This window comes from Lithobates pipiens, unplaced genomic scaffold (genome assembly GCF_037356315.1).
Source record: "Lithobates pipiens isolate NorthernLeopardFrog02 unplaced genomic scaffold, aLitPip1_a1.2 Scaffold_22, whole genome shotgun sequence".
Taxonomy (NCBI): domain Eukaryota; kingdom Metazoa; phylum Chordata; class Amphibia; order Anura; family Ranidae; genus Lithobates; species Lithobates pipiens.
In genome coordinates this window covers 109,550,793-109,571,257 of record NW_027507784.1, presented here as the reverse complement: position 1 = coordinate 109,571,257, position 20,465 = coordinate 109,550,793, and the positions used below count along the sequence as shown (strand labels likewise).

The following is a 20,465-nucleotide window of genomic DNA, read 5'->3' as shown; positions in this document are numbered from 1 at the left end:
GGAAAAATGCATCTTACATTGGTGGTTAGTAGAAAGAATGAAACCATTACAGTGTTGGTCAGAATGCCACTCTTGCAGACAGCTAAAAAGACCATTGGTGTCTTGGAGCTAGCTTTGCCGAATGGCATTTGCCCTGGAACTAGACAGTCACCATCAAATGGGAGGCCAATCAGCCACAGCTCATGGAACTTCTAGAAACCTCTGGAGGAACCCTAGGGTTCTATGGAGCCCCGACTGAGAATGTCTGAGCTAATCTCTTTAGTCACAAAAAATGTCCACCAGGTTGAAAAATCAGTTAAGGAATACTTCCTGTTCTAATACTTGGTTCACACCTATGTGATCGATGAGGCCCGTGTGTTTGCGCAGGCACAGCAGCACATTCACTTGAATGGGCTGCTGTACCTGCAGGAAAAAGGTCACAGCACCTTTAAAAATAAACAAAAAAAAAATAATCACATGGTGCAAAAGCACACCCAAAAAGTACTGCGTGTTTAGATGCGTGGGAGTGCCATTAACCACATTGCCGCCGAGTGCACGTAAACATGCGGCCTAAAGCCTAGTACTCATGAGCCGAATGTCAGGCAGCATTCAGCCCTGCTGTACTGGAGTCGGGCCGGCTTCTGTCGAAGGGGCATGACCGGAAAAAACATTTTGGCGATCGGCCAATGGCTGAAAGCGCTGACCGGAGTGTTCTGATTGGGGGGGGGGGGGGGGGTCGCTCCCATCAGCACACAATAGAACAGATGGGGATGTTGCTGTACTAACATTGTTGGATAGTTAGTACAGCAGCTCCTCTCCTGAGCTGTCAGGTTTTTGTTTTTTTCAGCCCTGCTGGGTTGAAGAAAAAAAAAAGAAAAAAACACTAGTGTGTACTAGGCTTAAAGAGGAAGTAAACTCTCCCACTTGGATGCTTCTTTTCATTTAGTCCATTATAATAAAGTAATTATCAAACTATAGCCACTGTAATCCAGCCCAAATCGCATATTACTTACCGTTTAAAGAAACTTTAAAAATCTTGTTTCCAGGGGTTAGGCAGCACCATCTTAAGTATTGTTTTCTGAGTCCACAGTGGAGTATATTTTCGCCCTTACATTGAGCACTTCCTGTACTGTTAACCAAGCCTCCTTCTCAATCCAACGTTTCTATAGCAACCCTGCTTCCCTGTTCATAGCTGACTTGTTTTATTTCATAGTATTTACTTGTGCTGATTACCTAGTGTTTGCCTGTATGAGTCCTATCAGCTTCAGCTGATAAGACTGCAGTTATTTCTGTCCCATGCCCTGCTTTACACTGTATGTGAGGTCACATGATGTGTAGGAGGAAGCTCTGAGTGATTAGCAGCCTCCTGGGAGTTCAGTGTTGTGCCGTAGGAAGTCCTGATAACAGATAGATAAGCACATAGAGAGTGTGCCGTAAATCAGGGGAGATCTGGGCATGCTCAGTGACTTCATTCTAAAGAACAAAAAGGATTACAACAATACTAAGCAAGTAAGGAGATATGTACAGTGTTCATTAGGGTTTTTTATGCTGACTTACATGGGACAAAGTTGTGGGGGGAGGGTTTACAACCACTTTAAGACTGAATGCCGACAAGATTGGCAGAATAACAGAGCTCAGTCTTGCCTGCAGTATCTAACCATCAGGCATAATTACGATTCAACAAAGCGCAATGGAAATAAACAACTGGTTTTAAAGTACTGTACACACGCCTTTGCTAGCAAACATTTATGTATTTGTGGTTTAAAGGACATTAGCCCCATATGTACTTACTCTGGAGGTAGTTTTGTGATCCAAACTAGCACCGAATGTCTTTTCCATCCATTCCCGCAAAGCTGGAAGTACCATACCACTCAGTTTATACCTGGAAACAAGCAACACATTAGTTAAAACGAAGTAGACCTGAACCACATTTCTATACACAAAATGTGAATCTGTATAGATCATGAGATTTATAAAAGAAAAATTGCAGTCCAATTAATTTCTCTGTAAAGTAGATATATACCACAACTGGGTAACATTTAGTTTGCCAACACAATGCAGGGTTAAGTCACTAAGATAAATACCGCAGGATTTTTTGCATTAAAATAACTCCTTTATCTCAGAATCAGCTATTTCACTTATAAATAAAAAAAACAAAAACAAAAAAAAAAAAAACACACATGCTTTAATTAACGCACCTCTTTTTTAATAAAATTTTGCTGTATTAATGCATTTTTTTCACCTTATTTTAATCACAGCCTAGACCTCCGGCTGTAATGGGACGTGAAACCTTTAGTAGTGGTATTACTACTGCTGCTAAATGTGACAGCTCCTGCTCAAGGTCACTGGTTGTCCAAAAAATGTGGGGGTTCCCCCTACAAATTTATATCAGACCTTTGCCTGAGCATGTAGGAAAAAAAGGTGGGAACAAACATGTCTTCTCCCTCGAACTTTATCAGGCCACATGCACTCAGCATGGGGAGGGTACATTGGTGGAGGGGACCCCCCACCCCCAGCCTGGTGCCCATGTTGAGGTGAACAAAGGCCTCTTCTCAACAACCCTGTACCAGTGGTTGCGGGGGGGGGGGGGGGGCTCATCAGAATCTGAAAGTCCCCTTTAACAATAAGGAGTACCAAATACCTGTCCCCCTGGTGCACGAGCAAGCGGTACATTTCTGCCTGTTCACCACATCCACATCCACCTCCCCCTCCTTTTTCTGCATGCTCATATAAGGGCCTGGTGTGAAATTTATGGGGGACATCACTTCCCCTTTTTTAGCATTAGGTTCACCTTGAGATTCATACCAGACATAAAAGGGCTTGGAATGGATTGAGGGAACCCCCTAACAATTTTTCTCTTCAAGTCTTTCACTGCCAGGTCCGTACGTCATACGGAGCTAATTTCTCCTTCTCCTATGAGCTCATGGTCACTGCAATGACCATAAATTTACTGCAGAATTGTTCAGACTCTGTTGAACAATTCTATCACTCTGATCGCATTACAACCCGTTGATCAGAGTTATTAACCCCAAATGTGACCGCCCGCCTCCACTTCCCTGTCCCTTGCTTCTCCACCTCCCGTCGCTCCCTTCCACCTAAAACGACTTTCCCCACACTCCTTTCCTATTCCCTTGACCCCCCTTCTTCCCCTCCACCCAATCCCCCACAAACTGGATCCCCTGCAGCTACCATCGTTGGCCAGAAACCCCCCTCTGCCACTCCCGCTGGCTTCAGGTGCTGCATGGGGCCTGGGGGGGGGGGATCCAGATTACCCCCCCCCCCCGTACTACCGATTCATCGCCAATCAGAGCGGCATCCCTCCTTCACTCCCGCCGCCTGCAGCTGCTGGCCGCACTGAGATCCATCAATCTGTCATGTTGAGAGCGCGGGGGTGAAGTTGGGGCTTGCTAAACATGCGTTTACCAGTCGCCTCCCCCCCTTCGAAGAACAGTGGGCGCAAGCAGCAATCACTACAGATTGCTCCTATATATGTCCACTGACAGCTGATCATAGTAAACTGAGAGAGTGTTAAGCCTTGTACACACGGGCGGAGAATCCGTCTGAATGTGTCCTATCGGACCGTGTCGTCAGATAATCCGACTGTGTGTGGTATGCATCGGACTGATTCCGTCCGAATCTCCGTCGGACCCAATTTTCCAACATGTTGGAAATATTTCCCGACCAACTGGGCCGGTCGGACCTAATCCGATCATGTGTAGAGCATTTTGATCGGACCAAGTGCCACGCATGCTCAGATCAATTTCCTACATCAAAGCTATTGGCTACTAGCCTGAATGTAGTCCCATCGTAACGAAATTACGTCATCACGTTCTGAAAGATCGGATTTTTCACCAACTTTGTCCGACCGTGTGTATGCAACAGTTTCGGACAAGATCCGACGGACAAAATCCGACGGATTTGGTTGTGGAAATCTCAGACCGTGTGTACAGGGGCTTAGGCTTCTTGTACACGATACCCCTGTTTGAGCATCTACTTTTTCAGAGGTTTTTTTTCCCCCCCCCAATGCATTTTCACGCATATAGGTTCATGCAAATTTGCGCATTCGCAGAAGCTTGTTCCCGGATTGACCCTGTCAATGGACAATCTGTGTGCATTTGTGCATGTGAGGCGTAAATTACTGACCAAAAAGGCTTTTTACTGAAGAATACACAGCCCTTGTTTACACACCTGTGTACATAGGCACATTTCAATTAATGTGTATTCTAGCTCAGTAAAAAAAAAAATAAAAAAAAATAAGCTGTACTGAGCATTTTCAAGCTGTGCAAGAGGCCATCAGTCATTTTATGATTGAATGAATTAGGAATCGCTATGCAGATTCCTTATTTCATTAAAGCGCTGTAGAGAAAGGGACTGATCCCCTGCAGCTACCATGGGTGGAGCAGGCGGGTGACAGATCCACGTCCCCTCCGCTGTTCTCTATGGGGCGGTCAGATATAAAATGGAACGCCTGTCCATTTCTATCCAATCCGGTCCGCTGGATGGTTGGGGAATGATTTTAGTGTATTTTTTAGAGAAAATATTGTTTTAATTAACATTTGCGCAATCATTATTGTGCCCTAAAAATCAGTAGCACCTTATTTGTATTCTACTGGTCATGCGTTTCCAGAAAATATGTGGATTGGGGGTCTTTAACAAACTCTGAAAGCTGTAAGGGAAAAATAAAAAAGCAATGGAAAAATTGCAGAAACTGCCTGGCCACCTGAGTGTAAAAATGGAGCGCAGGGGCTGGCAGCGAAAGGGTTAAAACCCAACTCAGTGGAGCTGTGCTGCATGGGTTAACCGCTCATTTTGTCTAGGGGTGAAAACAGCACTTATACTCACTCAATCCACTGATCCTCTGGAAAAAGAAGCTCTTCCACATCAGGCGGTGGACTGTTCCTGAAGTCTTCGAGTCCAGTGGCAGTCTATGGGCATGATAAGATCAGGAACAGTCTATCACACAAGACCGGTAGACCATAGAGGGGTCAGGAGCCAAAAGGACAGGTTGGAGGATTAGGGAGTAAATCATGGCTCTCTGAACCTCTAGACCAAAACCAACTGATAACCCATGCAGTGCAAGCACGGCTGTTGCATGGATAAAAAAAATAGAAAAAAAAAACATTGCACAGATTTCAGCTTTAAACACTGTCCCTACCCACGTTGGGTACTTTCACCAGTCAGCCAAGAATCCCCAGCTGACAGCGGGTAAAGATGGGTCATTGGTTGTTAGGACCCTGGTGGGTGCTGTCTGAGTAACAGCATCTCCAAGCTGGACCCGTAACATTTAGGGCCCATTCAGACGTTTTCAGCTCTAAGAGCCCTTTCACAATGCAGCGCTGCCCCATTGATTTCAATGGAAAACAGCGGTGGAGGAGCGGTGAGTTCACCGCTTCTTCACCGCTCCAAAGAAGCTGCTGGCAGGACGACTTCTGACGCCCTGCCAGCGCACTGCTCCAGTGAGAAAGCCCTCAGGCTTTTAAACTGGAGTGCATGGAGCAGCTGTTTTAGGGCGTTTTGCAGGCGCTACTTTTAATGCTACAGCGCCTGCAAAACGCATGAAAGGGGTCTTAAACCGCTCATCTCAAAAGTTCCAAAACCCCCAACAAGCAAAATCCCATTCATTTAAAAAGGGCCCCTGTTGACATCTGAGCGTTCTGTTGCCTGAAGCTTCTTTTTAAAGTAGGGGAGTACTTTTTTTTTTCTTTAATAAAAAAAGGAGTGTACTACCACTTGAACAATAAAACTTATAATTTTTTAGGTAAATAGCCATTAACCCGCACAGGGGAGTACTTTTTTTTTCTTCTTTAATAAAAAAGGAGTGTACTACCACTTGAACAATAAAACGTATAATTTTTTAGGTAAATGGCCATTAAAGCAAGCTCAACCCAACTTTATGCAAAATAAAGAGGACTGGGGGTCGGGGGGGGGGGGGGGGGGGGTTTAAAGTGGAAGTCAAGCCCAACACTAAATCCAAAAACGTTCCCTACCCCACTCTTTCTACATATCCTGCCTACCCTGTGTAAAAATAAAAAAAAATAAAAGAGAACTGCTTATTTCCCTCTTTAAGTCCGGTCACGTGATCATGCAGCTCTCCTGTGTCCGTGAGCGGCAGCTGCAGGGGGAAGGAGGGAGCCATGGGAACCTATGTGTGATATCATTCACAGCCCTTGTCGAGTGTTCGATGACGCAGGGGAGCCAGAGCGGCAGGATCATGTGAACCTGCAGGATGGGTAGGAAGAGGCGAGAGGAAACATTTTTAAGTCTGCCCATAGATGGATCATTTTTTCATTGTCGGCGGGCTGAACGAAAGTGAAGATGGATAGAGTAATCCTCCCCACTGACAATTGGAACCATCTGCTGTCAGAATACACTGATCAGCAGCTGCTGCTCAAGAATCACGTTCCAACAAGCCCATTAGATTGACTCCCTGATGAACTGGCCAAATTTCAATCCATCCATGTTCAGCTTTAGGCCCCTTTCAGACGGGTGGAATCCCTCAGGTGGATCCGCCTGCTGAGTGGGGGACCTCTCCACTGATCCCCTCTGAGCAGGCGGGGTGACAGGTCCCGCTGTTCTCTATGGGACTGTTGGATGGAAATGAACTGCTTGTCCGTTGCCATCCGATTGTTTCTCCAATCTGATGGACAGGTGGTGAATGTATCCCCATCCGCCTGTTTTTAGCTGACAGGATCAGATCGGATGTCTGACGGGTCGGCTGACATCCGCTGCTCCATAGAGAACAATGGGTGGTCCGATCGGGTAAACCTGTAAAATGGACCTCATCAGTCCACTGGTGTGAAAGGGGCCTTAAAGTCCGGTACATGCTATTCGTTTTTTTGTTTTTTTTTGGTTTGAACGAAAAAAAAAACCTTGTGAGGTTAGTCCAGTGATCTCTCCTGCTGAGCTCTTGTGTTCTGACAGGTGGATGGCCCCCCAGCCAGAACACTCCGATCAGTGCTCTTTCCCAGAGCGCTGATCGGTAGTCGGTCAGATGCTGGTTTTTGCCAGCATACACATCCGACAGAAGCCGGCTTAAAACAGGCACGGGCCAATTGTCGGCCGTTCTGGCTTTTAATTGGCCGTTGTCTCCAGACATTCAGCCCGTGTGTACCAGGCTTTTAGGCTTGGTTCACTCTAACCCGATGCGGGAACCCTGCAAATCCACTGCGGGTTCCCGCATCACACCTGACTCACAAGTCAGTACACACATCACTATGAAAACTGCTGAGTGTGTCAATTGAAAATTGAATGACACCCCCAAATCAGTTTGCATATCGCAGTGTAAACTGTCAGTTCGGACATGAACTGGATTGCATGGGCGTGAACACCCATGAGATCCGATTCTGGTTCGGACCAAAAAAAAAGGTCCTGTGCAAGTTTGGCCCGAATGCAATGCAAATTCAGCCATACTATCTGTAAGGCTGAAATTGCATAGTTCAGATAGACATTGCATGCGATTTGCAGTGCGAATCACATGCGAAATTGCACTGTGTGAACAGGGACTTAGAGATGAATTCCTGCCATGTTTTTGTTCCTATTGCAATGTAAACCTAGAGAAAACTTGGACAGTTTTATTGAAAGGAGTGCGTCGCTTGGCATGCTGCCGGCAATCTGGTACATACATACAGTTTCTCACAGACATGAGTACACCCCTGACATATTTGTACATTTATTACATCTTTTCATGTGACAACACTGAAGAAATTACACTTTGCTACAATGTAAAGTAGTGAGTGTACAGCTTGAATAAAAGCGTAAATTTGCTGTACCCTCAAAATAACTCACACAGCCAATGTCTAAACCACTGGCAACAAAAGTAAGCACACCCCTAAGTGAAAATGTCCAAATTGGGCCCAATTAGTAATTTTCCCTCCCAGGGGTCCTGTGACTCATACTGCTGGTTATATACCCACAGAATTTTGGCCAAAACTGGTTGTTTTCAGAAAGATCGTTTAACAATCGTGCCATTCATGGACCCAACTTTATCAACGTTTTTGGCCACGGGCCCGGCTAATGTCGTTGGATCTGAAGCAAAAACTTTTACCGTTTCAACTAAAGTGTATATGTTGTAATCGAAACGATAAGAATATTCTGTCTTGTATAAGTTGTATATGTTTTTATTGTTATCCAACAGTAACGATGATCATGGAAACGATCATAGAAAGAGTTTATTCTATCAGTTAGTGGGCAATTAGCTTTCGACCGACGAATAATCGCGTATGGCCAGAATTTGTGTTACAAGGTCTAAGGTGTGAATGGGGAGCGGGTGTGTTAAATTTGGTGGTATCGCCCTCACTCTCTCATACTGGTCACTGGAAGTTCAACATGGCACCTCACGGCAAAGAACTCTGAGGAGCTGAAAAAAAAAAAAAAAAAAAAAAAAAGAAGAGTTGGTGCTCTACATAAAGATGGCTTAAGCTATAAGAAGATTGCCAAGACCCTGAAAATGAGCTGCAGCAAGGTGGCCAAGACCATACAGCGGTTTAACAGCACAGGCTCTACTCAGAACAGGCCTTGCCATGGTCGATCCAAGAAGTTGAGTGCATGTGCTCAGTGTCATATCCAGCGGTTGTCTTTTGGAAATATGAGTGTTGCCAGCATTGCTGCAGAGGTTAAAAGGGGTGGGGGGGGGGGGTTCAGCCTGTCAGTGCTCAGACCATATGCCGCACACTGCATCCAATTTGCCTGCATGGTTGTCATTCCAGAAGGAAGCCTCTTCTAAAGATGCACAAGAAAGCCTGCAAACATTCTGCTGAAGACAAGCAGACTAAGGACATGGAATACTGGAACCATGTCCTGTGGTCTGATGAGACCAAGATAAACGTATTTGGTTCTGATGGTGTCAAGCGTGTGTGGCGGCAACCAGGTGAGGAGTACAAGAACAATTGTGTCTTGCCTACAGTCAAGCATAGTGGTGGGAGTGTCATGGTCTGGGGCTGCATGAGTGCTGCCACCACTACAGTTCATTGAGGGAACCATGAATGCCAACATGTACTGTGACATACTGAAGCAAAGCATGATTTCCTCCCTTTGGAGACTTAGCCGCAGGGCAGTATTCCAACATAACGAGCCCAAAACACACCTCCAAGAAGACCACTGCCTTGCAAAAGAAGCTGATGGTAAATGTGATGGACTGGCCAAGCATGTCCACAGACCTAAACCCTATTGAGCATCTGTGGGGCATCCTAAAAACGGAAGGTGGAGGAGCGCAAGGTCTCTAACATCCACCAGCTCTGTGATGTCATCATGGAGGAGTGGAAGAGGACTCCAGTGGCAACCTGTGAAGCTCTGGTGAACTCCATGCCCAAGAGGGTTAAGGCAGTGCTGGAAAATAAATGGTGGCCACACAAAAGATTGACAATTTGGGCCCATTTTGGACATTTTCACTTAGGGGTGTACTCTCGTTTGTTGCTAGAGTTTTAGACATTAATGGCTGTGTGTTGAGTTATTTTGGAGGGGGCAGTAAATTTACAAGTTTATACAAGCTGTACACTCAGTACTTTACATTGTAGCAAAGTGTAATTTCTTCAGTGTTGTCACATGAAAAAGATATAATAAAAATATTTACAAAAATATGTGAGGGGTGTACTCACTTTTGTGAGATACTATATAGCCATCAGATAAAAACACTTATAAAGAAATTGAAAAAAAAAAAAATATATATATATATATGTTTATGATATATGACAAAGCAAGGTTGTAAAAATGTTAAATCTCTCAGAAAAGGAAAATAAATAAATAAAATATGACAGCCACGTAAATTTAACAATAATCATAAAAATAAATAGCCTCCCTTTAAATAATACCCTATGTGCATAAATCACCGTTTGTACAAGACATAATAACAGAAGGATAAACGTCCTCCAATTACCTAAGAAGATGCTCCCATCACATAACACAACTACGTGCTCCATACAGCAGACATGTGAGGATCGGCTCTGGAAGATTTATTAAAGCAGTGTAGAAAAATAACTGGTCTGCCAAAATATTATATTACTCTCTCCCACAGACACTATTTACTTAAGCTGTCCTGCATAAGAGGGAGCATTTTCAGCTCATTTTTCTGTTCCATGATCAACCGTATCAAATGGGAATTTGATGCCTGATGAACATTGCCTCAGCAAAGTACTTCTGCTTAGAAAAACAAATCTGCTAAGCATCTGTACTATGCTGGCCAACTGACATAAACCGCCCTGCGTTCTGTGCTAGGGTGATGCAACACCAGGAATGATGGAGAGGGTAGGAGAAAGGAGAGAGGTCAGTGAAGAAAGAATCACAGCCGAGCGCTACAGAACACCACCCTCCCAAAACAGAGACATGAAAAACGGGGCAAACTATTTTGGTGGCACTATAGTTTGGGCCCCCTTAAAGGCAGTAAGTTAATCTCGGCACCAAGAAAGCCAGATTTGGGCCTCATTCACACCGACACGCCTGCGTTTCGTTTTTCTTAACGCAGCAAAAGTCATGTGGGAAGAGCGATTTTTTTTTCCTTCATTTAGATGTTCCTGCTTTAAAAGCGGGTCACACATATATGTGTTGAGAGTTTCTAATTGGACTCTAGACACCCACAATTCTATTTTCTGCACACAGTGAATGGCACCATTGAAAAAACATTACCTGCATTTATACGTGTTAAATTGCCACTAAAATTCTGGTTTCATTTTTGTGTGTTTGTTTTTTTTAAATATGTATTCCAAATTCAAAAAAGTCTCTTGTATTGCTCTCATTTCCAATCGAACTTCCCATCATTCATTTTGTGTAATTCCAATCAGAGTAGGAACATAGCGCCCCGCCCCGCCCCCCCCCCTGCTCACTCCTGCAATGAACGATGGGATTTGTATGTATAGACTGGGCATGAGGGACGGGACTGATGTGCATGTAAAATATAAAGTATATGTAAAAAAGGACTGCACAAAATTGTCGGTGCGATACAAGTACCTGAGGTAAAAAAATAAAATTTGCAGTGTGCCTAGAAAAGTGCAACAAATGCACACTGCTCATTCCAAACAAACGAAAGTGAGGGGGAAAATAAGATGTTTTGGAGCTCACGGAGGACATTACAAGGAGGCAGAAAAATGCAGTAAGAAAGGATTTCATGGGAAAAAAAACAATAAATAATAAAAAATATAAAAAAATAAAAATTGTACAGGGCAATTAAAAGTGGTTCTTAAAAAATAAAAAATAAAATAAAAAAAAAAAGTACAACAACTTTTTTTTTTACCTTAAAACATTCTATGCATTAAAGTGGTTGTAAAGGCAGAAGTTTTTATTTTTATCTTAATGCATTCTATTCAGGAAGGTACGTGTATTTTATTTATTTCAGAAGAGACAATGCACATCTCTACCGCAATGAAAAGCTTGCCTGTTCGCAATTTTTAGTTTTTTGCGTTCAGTTTTAGTTTAAATCTAAATACGAAGAGTCTATCTGTTCAATTTCCATTCAATCATGCACACCCTTGTACTTAAAGCGGTTGTAAAACCTTACAGACCACTTTAACCTACAGTTAAGCCTAGATTAAGGCTTACCTGTAGGTGCTTGAAATATCTCCTAAACCTACACAGTCTAGGAGATATTTGCAAATCGCTGTACAGCGATTTCTTCTGCGCGGTCGCCGGAGTTAGAAAGGGCGTTTCTAGCTAGGGTCAAGCCGCGACTGGCGGCTCCCACGCACATGCGCAGGAGTGACATCACATGACTCCGGACAGTCACAGAGCCAGAGTTTGCGGCCCTGGAAGGAAGAGGGGTGAAGAATAGACGCTCGCTGCTAGCGAGGAAGATGGGGACGTCGCAGGCTCCTGCAGGTAAGTGTCAAATAATGGGCTACTGTGCGATGCATAGTAGCCCATTATGCTTTACCTTTGCAGGGAAACAAAGAGGAAGTAAAACCCATCAGGGCGCGACTTGCATAGACATCTGTGCATGAACCCCCACAGATGAGTTCCAAGTCACGCGGACATGAGGCTTTGAAAAAACATGCAACTTCATTTGAAATCGCACAATTTCAATGTAAACAACGGCTAAAAGGAGATCGTAAGATGTAAAATCTTCATTTTGTGGCAAGCTTAGAACATCATGGCTAGTTGCAGATGAAAAGATTTTAAACCCCATCTTCGGGCAACACCTAAACGCTATCCCACCCATTCAGCGTTTATTTTTTATTTATTTTTTTGTATCTAGTCTCACCTAAGTCCACTGCCAATGCCAGTGCCATTTCCAGGTGGGGTGGGGGTGCAGGACCAATATTCCAGTGCAGCAGATGTGCCTGCGTCAGGCGGTCTGCATTTTTGCACATCAAACAGAGGAGCTCAGGTGGTCTGCCTTGTACCAGGTGGATCAATAAAAGTATTAGAAGCTATCGGAAGATGGAGATAGGCCTTACGGGGGCTAGCACCCAAGGCCCCTTTCACACGGGGCTGTCCGTATTTAGCATCCGTTTGCTCGGCGGGAATCGCTCCGTTGATCCCCACTGAGCCGGCGGATGACAAGTCCGTCTCTGCACTCTGTGGAGGGAAGGACTTGTCAGAGAGTCCACTCTCCCATATGGGGAGATCGGATGATTACAGACCGTCTGTCCGTTTTCATCCGATCCGTCAGACGGATGGGAAATAGGGTTTCCATCCATCTGGATTTTGTGGAGCGGATCAGATCAGATGTCAGAGAACACGTCACCGCTGACATCCATTGCTCCAGAGTTGTATGGAGCGACCGTTCAGATCTGCCTAAAAAACTGACAGGCGGATCTGAACGTTCCGCACGTGTGAAAGGGGCCTTACATGTAAATTTATTTATTTTAATATAAAACCCATGTTAAAGTAATTGTAAACAAACCAAACCATTCCGTTTAAAATAAAAATGTATATGTATAATATACATACATACACACATACATACATACACACATACACACATACACACATACATACATACATACATACACACATACATACATACACACTCCCCGCCCCCCCTTTTTTTTCCTTTTTTTCTTTTTAAGTGATCACCCTCCCTCTGTTCTCAGCTGCATAAGAACTGGGCAAAGGAGAAGCAACACCAGCTCATTGAGCTTCACAGTGAATGGCTGTGCAGCGGGGGTGTCAGGACAAGTCTGATCATTGGTGGAGAGCAGACCGAGTTCTAAGCATAGCTAGGGAACTGACCACGAGTTTCCAATGGGAAAGCAGAGGGACTAGCAGGAAACCAAGGAATTCATATAAATGAAGCAATACAAAAAGAACAGGATACTGTCTCATACAAGTATATGGTACAGCAAGCATATCGGGGATATGAAGTGTTGGGGTAACAAATGCTTTAAAATGTTACTAAACCCAAAATCTGTCTGTATATGCAGAATATAATGCTTGTTATACTCACTGTGAAAACATGAAGTGGTTGCATGCCTGACAAAAAAAAAAAAAAACACACACACACACACACACACACACACACACACACACACGTAAGGCAAAGGCATATTAGCTCATTATGAAATACTTACCTTAGAACGAAGACCCCGTACCGCCTCCTGGTCACCACCGAGGGAGCCAATATGTTCCCTTTGCATTTCTTCCAGGTTTACTGCTCCGGCCACTCACAGCGCGGGAGTCCTCTGTTCTGGCAAGGAGCTATGATTTGCCGGCAGCATCTGCCGGAACTTCAGAGCGCATGTGTCGCTCACGTCAGCGGCTGCATGCAAGGTGAATATCTCCTAAACCGTACAGGTTTAGGGATATTCATTTTACCTACAGGCAAGCCTTATAGGCTTACCTGTAGGTTAGAATCACAAAGTGGGGTATACAACCACTTTAAAGAGATTAATCCTGTGCTTTGTGTAAAAAAGGCTCTTTGATCCAGTATGTACAAATCCCCCCCCCCCCGCAGGGTCACTCTGGACAAGTCCAGATAAGACATAGTCAGAGAAGTCCTGCTGCACATGCTCAGTTTGGTCTCTACTGCTGGAGAGAACATTTCCTGTTTGAATTGAGCTTTTCAGGTCACATGGTATGGCATCACACATGTGGGCGTGTACAAAGATCCTAAATGATAGCAGAGTCCCCTCCCATAAAAGCATGAGTACACCTGCTGTAGTTGATTACAAGAGGCAGCGATTCCCATAAACGAGATAACACCACTGTACATATTTTTGCAATGGTTTTTTTGACCTCTCAACAGCATCAGATACAGCCTGCAGATAGGCATAGTGAGGTCAGATATTTCTAAAATTTTTAAAATAAAATTTCCCAATTTCTAAATTCATAAATACAGATTGTGCCAAAAATGTGTTATGTTTTCTCTTCCATATTTGTGACCCTTTATTTCTCTCTCGCTGTGCCTTTCCTCTTTTTCTCCCTCCCCTGTCATCCTCATCCCACCTGGTACCCCGCTGCAACCTTCCCAAAACACTACCCCCATCATCCTCCTGGCACCCCACTGCAACCTTGCCAACACCCCATCCCGTCATCCTCATCTTCATCACACCTGCCACCCCACTGCAACCTTGCCAACACCTTCCCCTGTCATCCTGATCCTTATCACACCTGACACCCCACAGCCACCTTGCTAACACCCCATCATCCTCATCCCCCTATAACCCACTACCAGCTTCCAAACACCTGCATTGACAAAGCAGCTAATTCCAATGTTGAGAGAACAAGGGTCTCTTCCCCACAAATGTGTGGTGGTGGGCAATTTGGTCTGTGGATAGGGGCTTACAGAAATATGGAACACTATGTTAATAAAGATGCCACCCCAGGTGAATTAACCACTTAACAACCGCATTATAGCCGAATGACGGCTACAGGGCGGTTTCTTAACTCTGGGAGGCCGTCATATGACGTAATCCCAGAATTACGCTCTCGCGCGCCCCCTGTGGCGCGCACTCGAGAGCATCCGTGAACGCCGGGTCCACAGGACCCGGCACATCACGGATCACGGTAAACGGCCGCTCATAGCGGCCGTTTACCACGTGATCGCTCCGTCAAATGACGGAGTGATCACTTGTAAACAAACCGGCGTCATGTTATGACGCCGGTTCCTCCCTCCCCCTCTCTGTACCGATCGGAATAGCGGAGGGGGAAGAGATCGTGTCAGCAGCGATGTGGGCTGCATCTGCAGTGCCCACATCGCTGCTCACCGAAAATTAACCCTGCAATACCCTGCAACGCTTTGAAACACCCTGCAACACTCTGCAATGCTCTGCAACACCATACTCTGAGATACCCAGCCATAGTCGGCGATACCCTGCAATACCCAGCCATAGACACCCCCCCCCTCCCGCCGCCCTCCGGTGCTTCTACCGACTCGCCAATACGATCAAATCCAGAATCTTTTTTTTTTTTTCTCAGGCATCCCAGCTTAGAGGTGAGATGCGGGGTCTTATTGACCCAATATCACTGTAAAGAGGACCTGTCATGCCATATTCCTATTACAAGGGATGTTTACATTCCTTGTAATAGGAATAAAAGTGATCAAAAAATTTATTTTTGGGGAAAAAAAATGTCAAACTAAAATAAAGTAAAATTAACAATACATTTTTTTATTTTTTTTTATAAAGCGCCCCTGTCCCCATGTGCTCGCATGCAGAAGCGAACGCATACATAAGTCCCGCCCACATATGAAAACGGTGTTCAAACCACACATGTGAGGTATCGCTGCGAACGTTAGAGTGAGAGCAATAATTCTAGCCCTAGACCTCCTCTGTAACTCAAAACATATAACCAGTAAAAAAAAATTAAATCGTCGCCTATGGGGATTTTTAAGTAGCGACGTTTGGCGCCATTCCACGAGCCTGTGCAATTTTGAAGAGTGACATGTTAGGTATCTATTTACTCGGTGTAACTTCATCTTTCACATTATGCAAGAATTGGGCTAACTTTACTGTGTTTTTTTTTTTTTTTTTTTTTTTAAGCACAAAACAGTTTTTTTTCCAAAAAAAAGTATTCGAAAAATTGCTGCGCAAATACCGTGCGAGATAAAAAGTTGCAAGGACCACCATTGTATTCTCCAGGGTCTTTGCTAAAAAAACATATATATAATGTTTTGGGATTCTATGTAATTTTCTAGCAAATAAATGATGATTTTTACATGTAGGAGAGAAATGTCAGAATTGTCCTGGGTGCTCCAGAACGCCTGATGGCGCTCCCTGCATGTTGGGCCTCTGTATGTGGCCACACTGTGTAAAAGTCTCACACATGTGGTATCGCCGTACTCGGGAGTAATAGCAGAATGTGTTTTGGGGTGTAATTTGTGGTATGCATATGCTGTGCGAGAAATAAACTGATATGACAATTTTGTGAAAAAAAAAAAAAAAGTAAATAAAAAAAAATCTTGATTTTGCAAAGAATTGTGGGAAAAAATGACAACTTCAAAAAACTCATCATGCCTCTTGCTAAATACCTTGGAATGTCTTCTTTCCAAAAAGGGGTCATTTGGGGGGTATTTGTACTTTTCTGGCATGTTAGGGTCTCAAGAATTGAAATAGGCCGTCAGTACTTCAGGTGTGATCAATTTTCAGATATTGGCACCACAGCTTGTGGACTCTATAACTTTCACAAAGACCAAATAATATCCACCAATTTGTACTTATTTTTACCAAAGATATGTAGTAGTATAAATTTTGGCCAAAATTTATGAAGAAAAAATTACTAATCTGCTAAATTTTATAACAGAAACTAAGAAAAATTCATTTTTTTACAGAATTTTCTATATTTTTTCTTTTATAGCACAGAAAATAAAAAACCGAGCGGTGATTAAATACCACCAAAAGAAAGCTCCATTTGTGTGAAAAAAAGGACAAAAATTTCATATAGGTCCAGTGTTGCATGACTGAGTAATTGTCATTCAAAATGTGAGAGCACCGAAAGCTGAAAATTGGTCTGGTTATTAAGGGTGTTTAAGTGCCCAGTGGTCAAGTCGTTAATAAAGTGTTACTAAACCCACAACAATAAAAATCAGTCTGTATTGCAGTAAAGCATGCTTGTTATATCCCTTAGGGTGGAACCTAAGGGGTTTAAGCCTAGTCTCAATATACCAACCTAATCGCCCTCTTTCATCCCAATACTTCCTGCTCTCTAGCTTCCTCATCACCTCCTCCCATATCCGCCTCCAGGACTTCTCCCGAGCCTCGCCCAGTCTCTGGAATTCGCTACCCCAATCTGTCAGACGGTCTCCAAATTTATCCACTTTTAGGCGATCCCTGAAAACTTTCCTCTTCACAGAAGCCTATCCTGCCGCCATCTAACAACTGCACCATTTTCTTCCTTACCTCATCCCCCACAGCTATTACCCTTTTGTATAACTTGACCCTCCCTCCTAGATTGTAAGCTCTAATGAGCAGGGCCCTCCGATTCCCCCCCTGTATTGAATTGTATTGTAATTGTACTGTGTGCCCTAATGTTGTAAAGCTCTGCGTAAACTGTCGGCACTATATAAATCCTGTATAATAATAATCCTCTGCATTGTGTAAAAAGGCTGTTCGATCCTGTGTGCTCTGATCATCTCCTTCAGCAGACTGCAAAAAATAACCTTATAATTACAGAGTCTATAGAGCAGTGATTCTCAACCAGGGTTCCTCCAGAGGTTGCTAGGGGTTCCTTCAGCATTGGGCAATTTCTGCCTCTCAGATAAGTTCCCACCGACACCATTGATCCTTTTAGCTATCTGTAAGGAGGTAATTCTTCCCAATGACCACAAGTGTAAGGACCATTCTTCCCACTGACCATCTCACTAATGTATCATGAGCTGAAGATTTCTCATTTTTAGCAGGGGTTCCCCAAGACTGGAGAACTATTTCAAGGGTTCCTCGGTGTTGAAAAGGTTGAGAAAGGCTGGTATAGAGTCAGGCTGCTCAGTGTGGTGTGCATTGCTAGAGAGTTTTGTTTTTTTCTTGGGGAGGATGCATGTGGTCAGTACAGGGCCAATCAGCACTGTCCAGAGGGACAGGGGTCTTGAATCCAGATAGGACAATCTTGGGAGAAATGAAAACTCCTCCTACAAGCCATCAGCACACATTGATAAAAGTCACAAGACTGCTCCAACTTCTAAATACCGCTGATGAGAAAAGGTATTTAGCAGTTTATATTTGCTAAAATAATTTCCATGTTGTGTGTACTGTGGGAGACCAGATATAGTGAATGCATGGTCCTGGGGATTAGTAGCACTAAGTCGCTTACTGAAGCAAACAAGGTCTTGTTCCATTATGTCGTGCAGGCAATGTGTGAAGAATGTACATTTCACAATGATGGACTTTCTTTAATTTCCTTTATTGAAATAAAAATGGAGCACAGATCCTGCCGCCATTGAAAGTGAATGCTTGGGGGGGGGGGGAATAGGAAGGAAGGAGGGAGCACTTTGTGTGCAAATACCTTCCATTTTAAATATTTACTGGAAAGCTAGCACGCCGGAGCTAAACATTGTCCAAGGCCTTCCCCTATTGCCCTGAACATGTTTAAATCAATGCTCTTTTATGATCTGTTAGAGACGGCATATTCCACATGATCTGTGTATACCTCCCTAGTAAACCGTGCATGGCCCTCAGTGACATGCCTGGTAAACACACAGCTCCCTTACAAGCCCTGCGCTTGATTTAGACCCTACAGTTTTTTGCCTACGTACTTATTAATTAATGAAGACACAATAATACAACATCAACCGTGCAGAGCCGGCTCCTGCCTGCCAAGATATACAGCGCCTCGCTCCTGACTGTGTCTATTGTCTGAGGCTCCCAGAGATGCCTGGGTGGTTGGGCTGGACAGAAAGAATATTGTCTGGGGTTTATCTACTGAGCGCCAGGCACTTTTGCATGCAAGGAACAGATGTGTGTTATTTATTGGGTGGCTCAGGGATTGAGCGGCCAGAAGTAAACACTGGAAAATTCTGCTACCACCAGGCGAAGAAGTGTGGGGCTGTGCAAGAAGAATCGCACTTAACCATCTTTCATCCTGAGCTAGTGATAAGGCTGACCAATGGAAGGGAAGGCATGACTGATAATGGGCAGCCCAATACAGCTGATAGCATATATATCTCACCTGCCCATAGCCGAAGAAGCGCACATACCTTGCGTTCCTTTCTTAGAAGGCTTTAAATAATTGAAAAAGTCCAATTCTCCATAGATCTAAGACACCCAATGTTTGGCATGCAAAACCTAAAAAAACAAAAAAAAACACCACAGAAAAAAAAAAAAAAAAAAAAAAAAAAAATACTTAAATCTAGACTAGAATACAGAATGCCCCCATCCTAATAGTGAGGAACTACAAGCTCCAGCATGCTCAAACAACCTACAGCAGTCATGAATCTACAAATCTCTGTAGGACCTGCTGTAGGTCAGGAATACCAAACCAAATTTGCCAGTGTCAATAAGGGGTAATTTGAAAATAATTACATAAAATAAAGTATTTTTTTTGTACAGGTTACGTTGTGTAAAGGTGTTTTTTTGTTGTTTTTTTTTTTTTTTTTTTTTAAAACACCACGTACAAAAAATTACTTTTTTTTTTAATTTAAAGTAATTTGTTTTGTACAGGTTACGTTGTGTAAAGTTTTTTTTTGTTTTTGTTTTTTTAAAATGCTTTACACAACGTAACCTGTACAAAAAAAATAAAAAAATTTACTTTTTTTTTTTTTTTTTTTTTTTTTTTTTATTAAGAGTGCACTTAAAGTCTTATGTCTTTAAAAATGTATTTAGTTATGGTGTTATTATTTTCAAATGACCACTTATTGGCACTGGCAAATTTGGTTTGGCATTAGTGACCTCTAGAGCAGGTCCTACAGAGATTTGTAGATTCATGACTGATGTAGGTTGTTTGAGCATGCTGGAGCTTGTAGTTCCTCACTCGTTAGAAAAACTAAAATCTAGACTAGAATAAAGAATGCCACCATCCTGTTTTATTTTTTTTTTTGTTTTAGTTTTTTTTAACTTTACACAATCTGTGTGTGCGTCTGTCAACATGCCTGTCTATGCAAGGTACTTGTTTGTAAACAGAGCCATGTGATCACAATGACTGTCTACCATGTGATCACATGATTGGAAAGCATGCAGGCCAGCTGTCAGATGGGTTAAGGCTGCCATTTTCGCCATTGTAGGTTTTTACTGTATCATCAGCATGGGTCATTGTGCTGAAAAGCATTCATAAAACGGATTGCAGATGGGATGAACTCTTTTTACTGGATGGGCATATCGGGGTGTGTAGCTTGTGGACTGTCGGACTGCTTTCTACCATAACAAACCCGGAATCCTGAATAGAAAAAACTTACAAAGAACAGGTTACCTGCAATGAATCCAAAGATATAGGCAGCTAATGCTGTAAGCAAACCTTGCCCTTCCTAGTAAAAAGTTGAGCTTTAATATCACTTTAAAAATATTACAATATATTAAAATTCCACTCCCTCCTGCTAAGTGCCCCCATAGCAAGCATGCTCCTGATCTGGGGCTCTGTGTCTGTCTATTCATAAACAAAGTCATGGCTTGGCCCTGCCCTCTCCATCTCCCGATTGG

At 43.4% G+C, this 20,465-nt stretch overlaps 1 protein-coding gene across 1 annotated transcript in view; it reads right to left on the bottom strand.

The window, feature by feature from the left end:
* Positions 1 to 20,465, bottom strand: part of AGPS (alkylglycerone phosphate synthase) — a 317,568-nt gene that overhangs the window by 217,068 nt on the left and 80,035 nt on the right. The window contains exon 3 of the mRNA XM_077448089.1: positions 1,771 to 1,861. Coding sequence (XP_077304215.1) covers positions 1,771 to 1,861 — 91 coding nt within the window. The remainder of the gene's footprint in view (positions 1 to 1,770; positions 1,862 to 20,465) is intronic.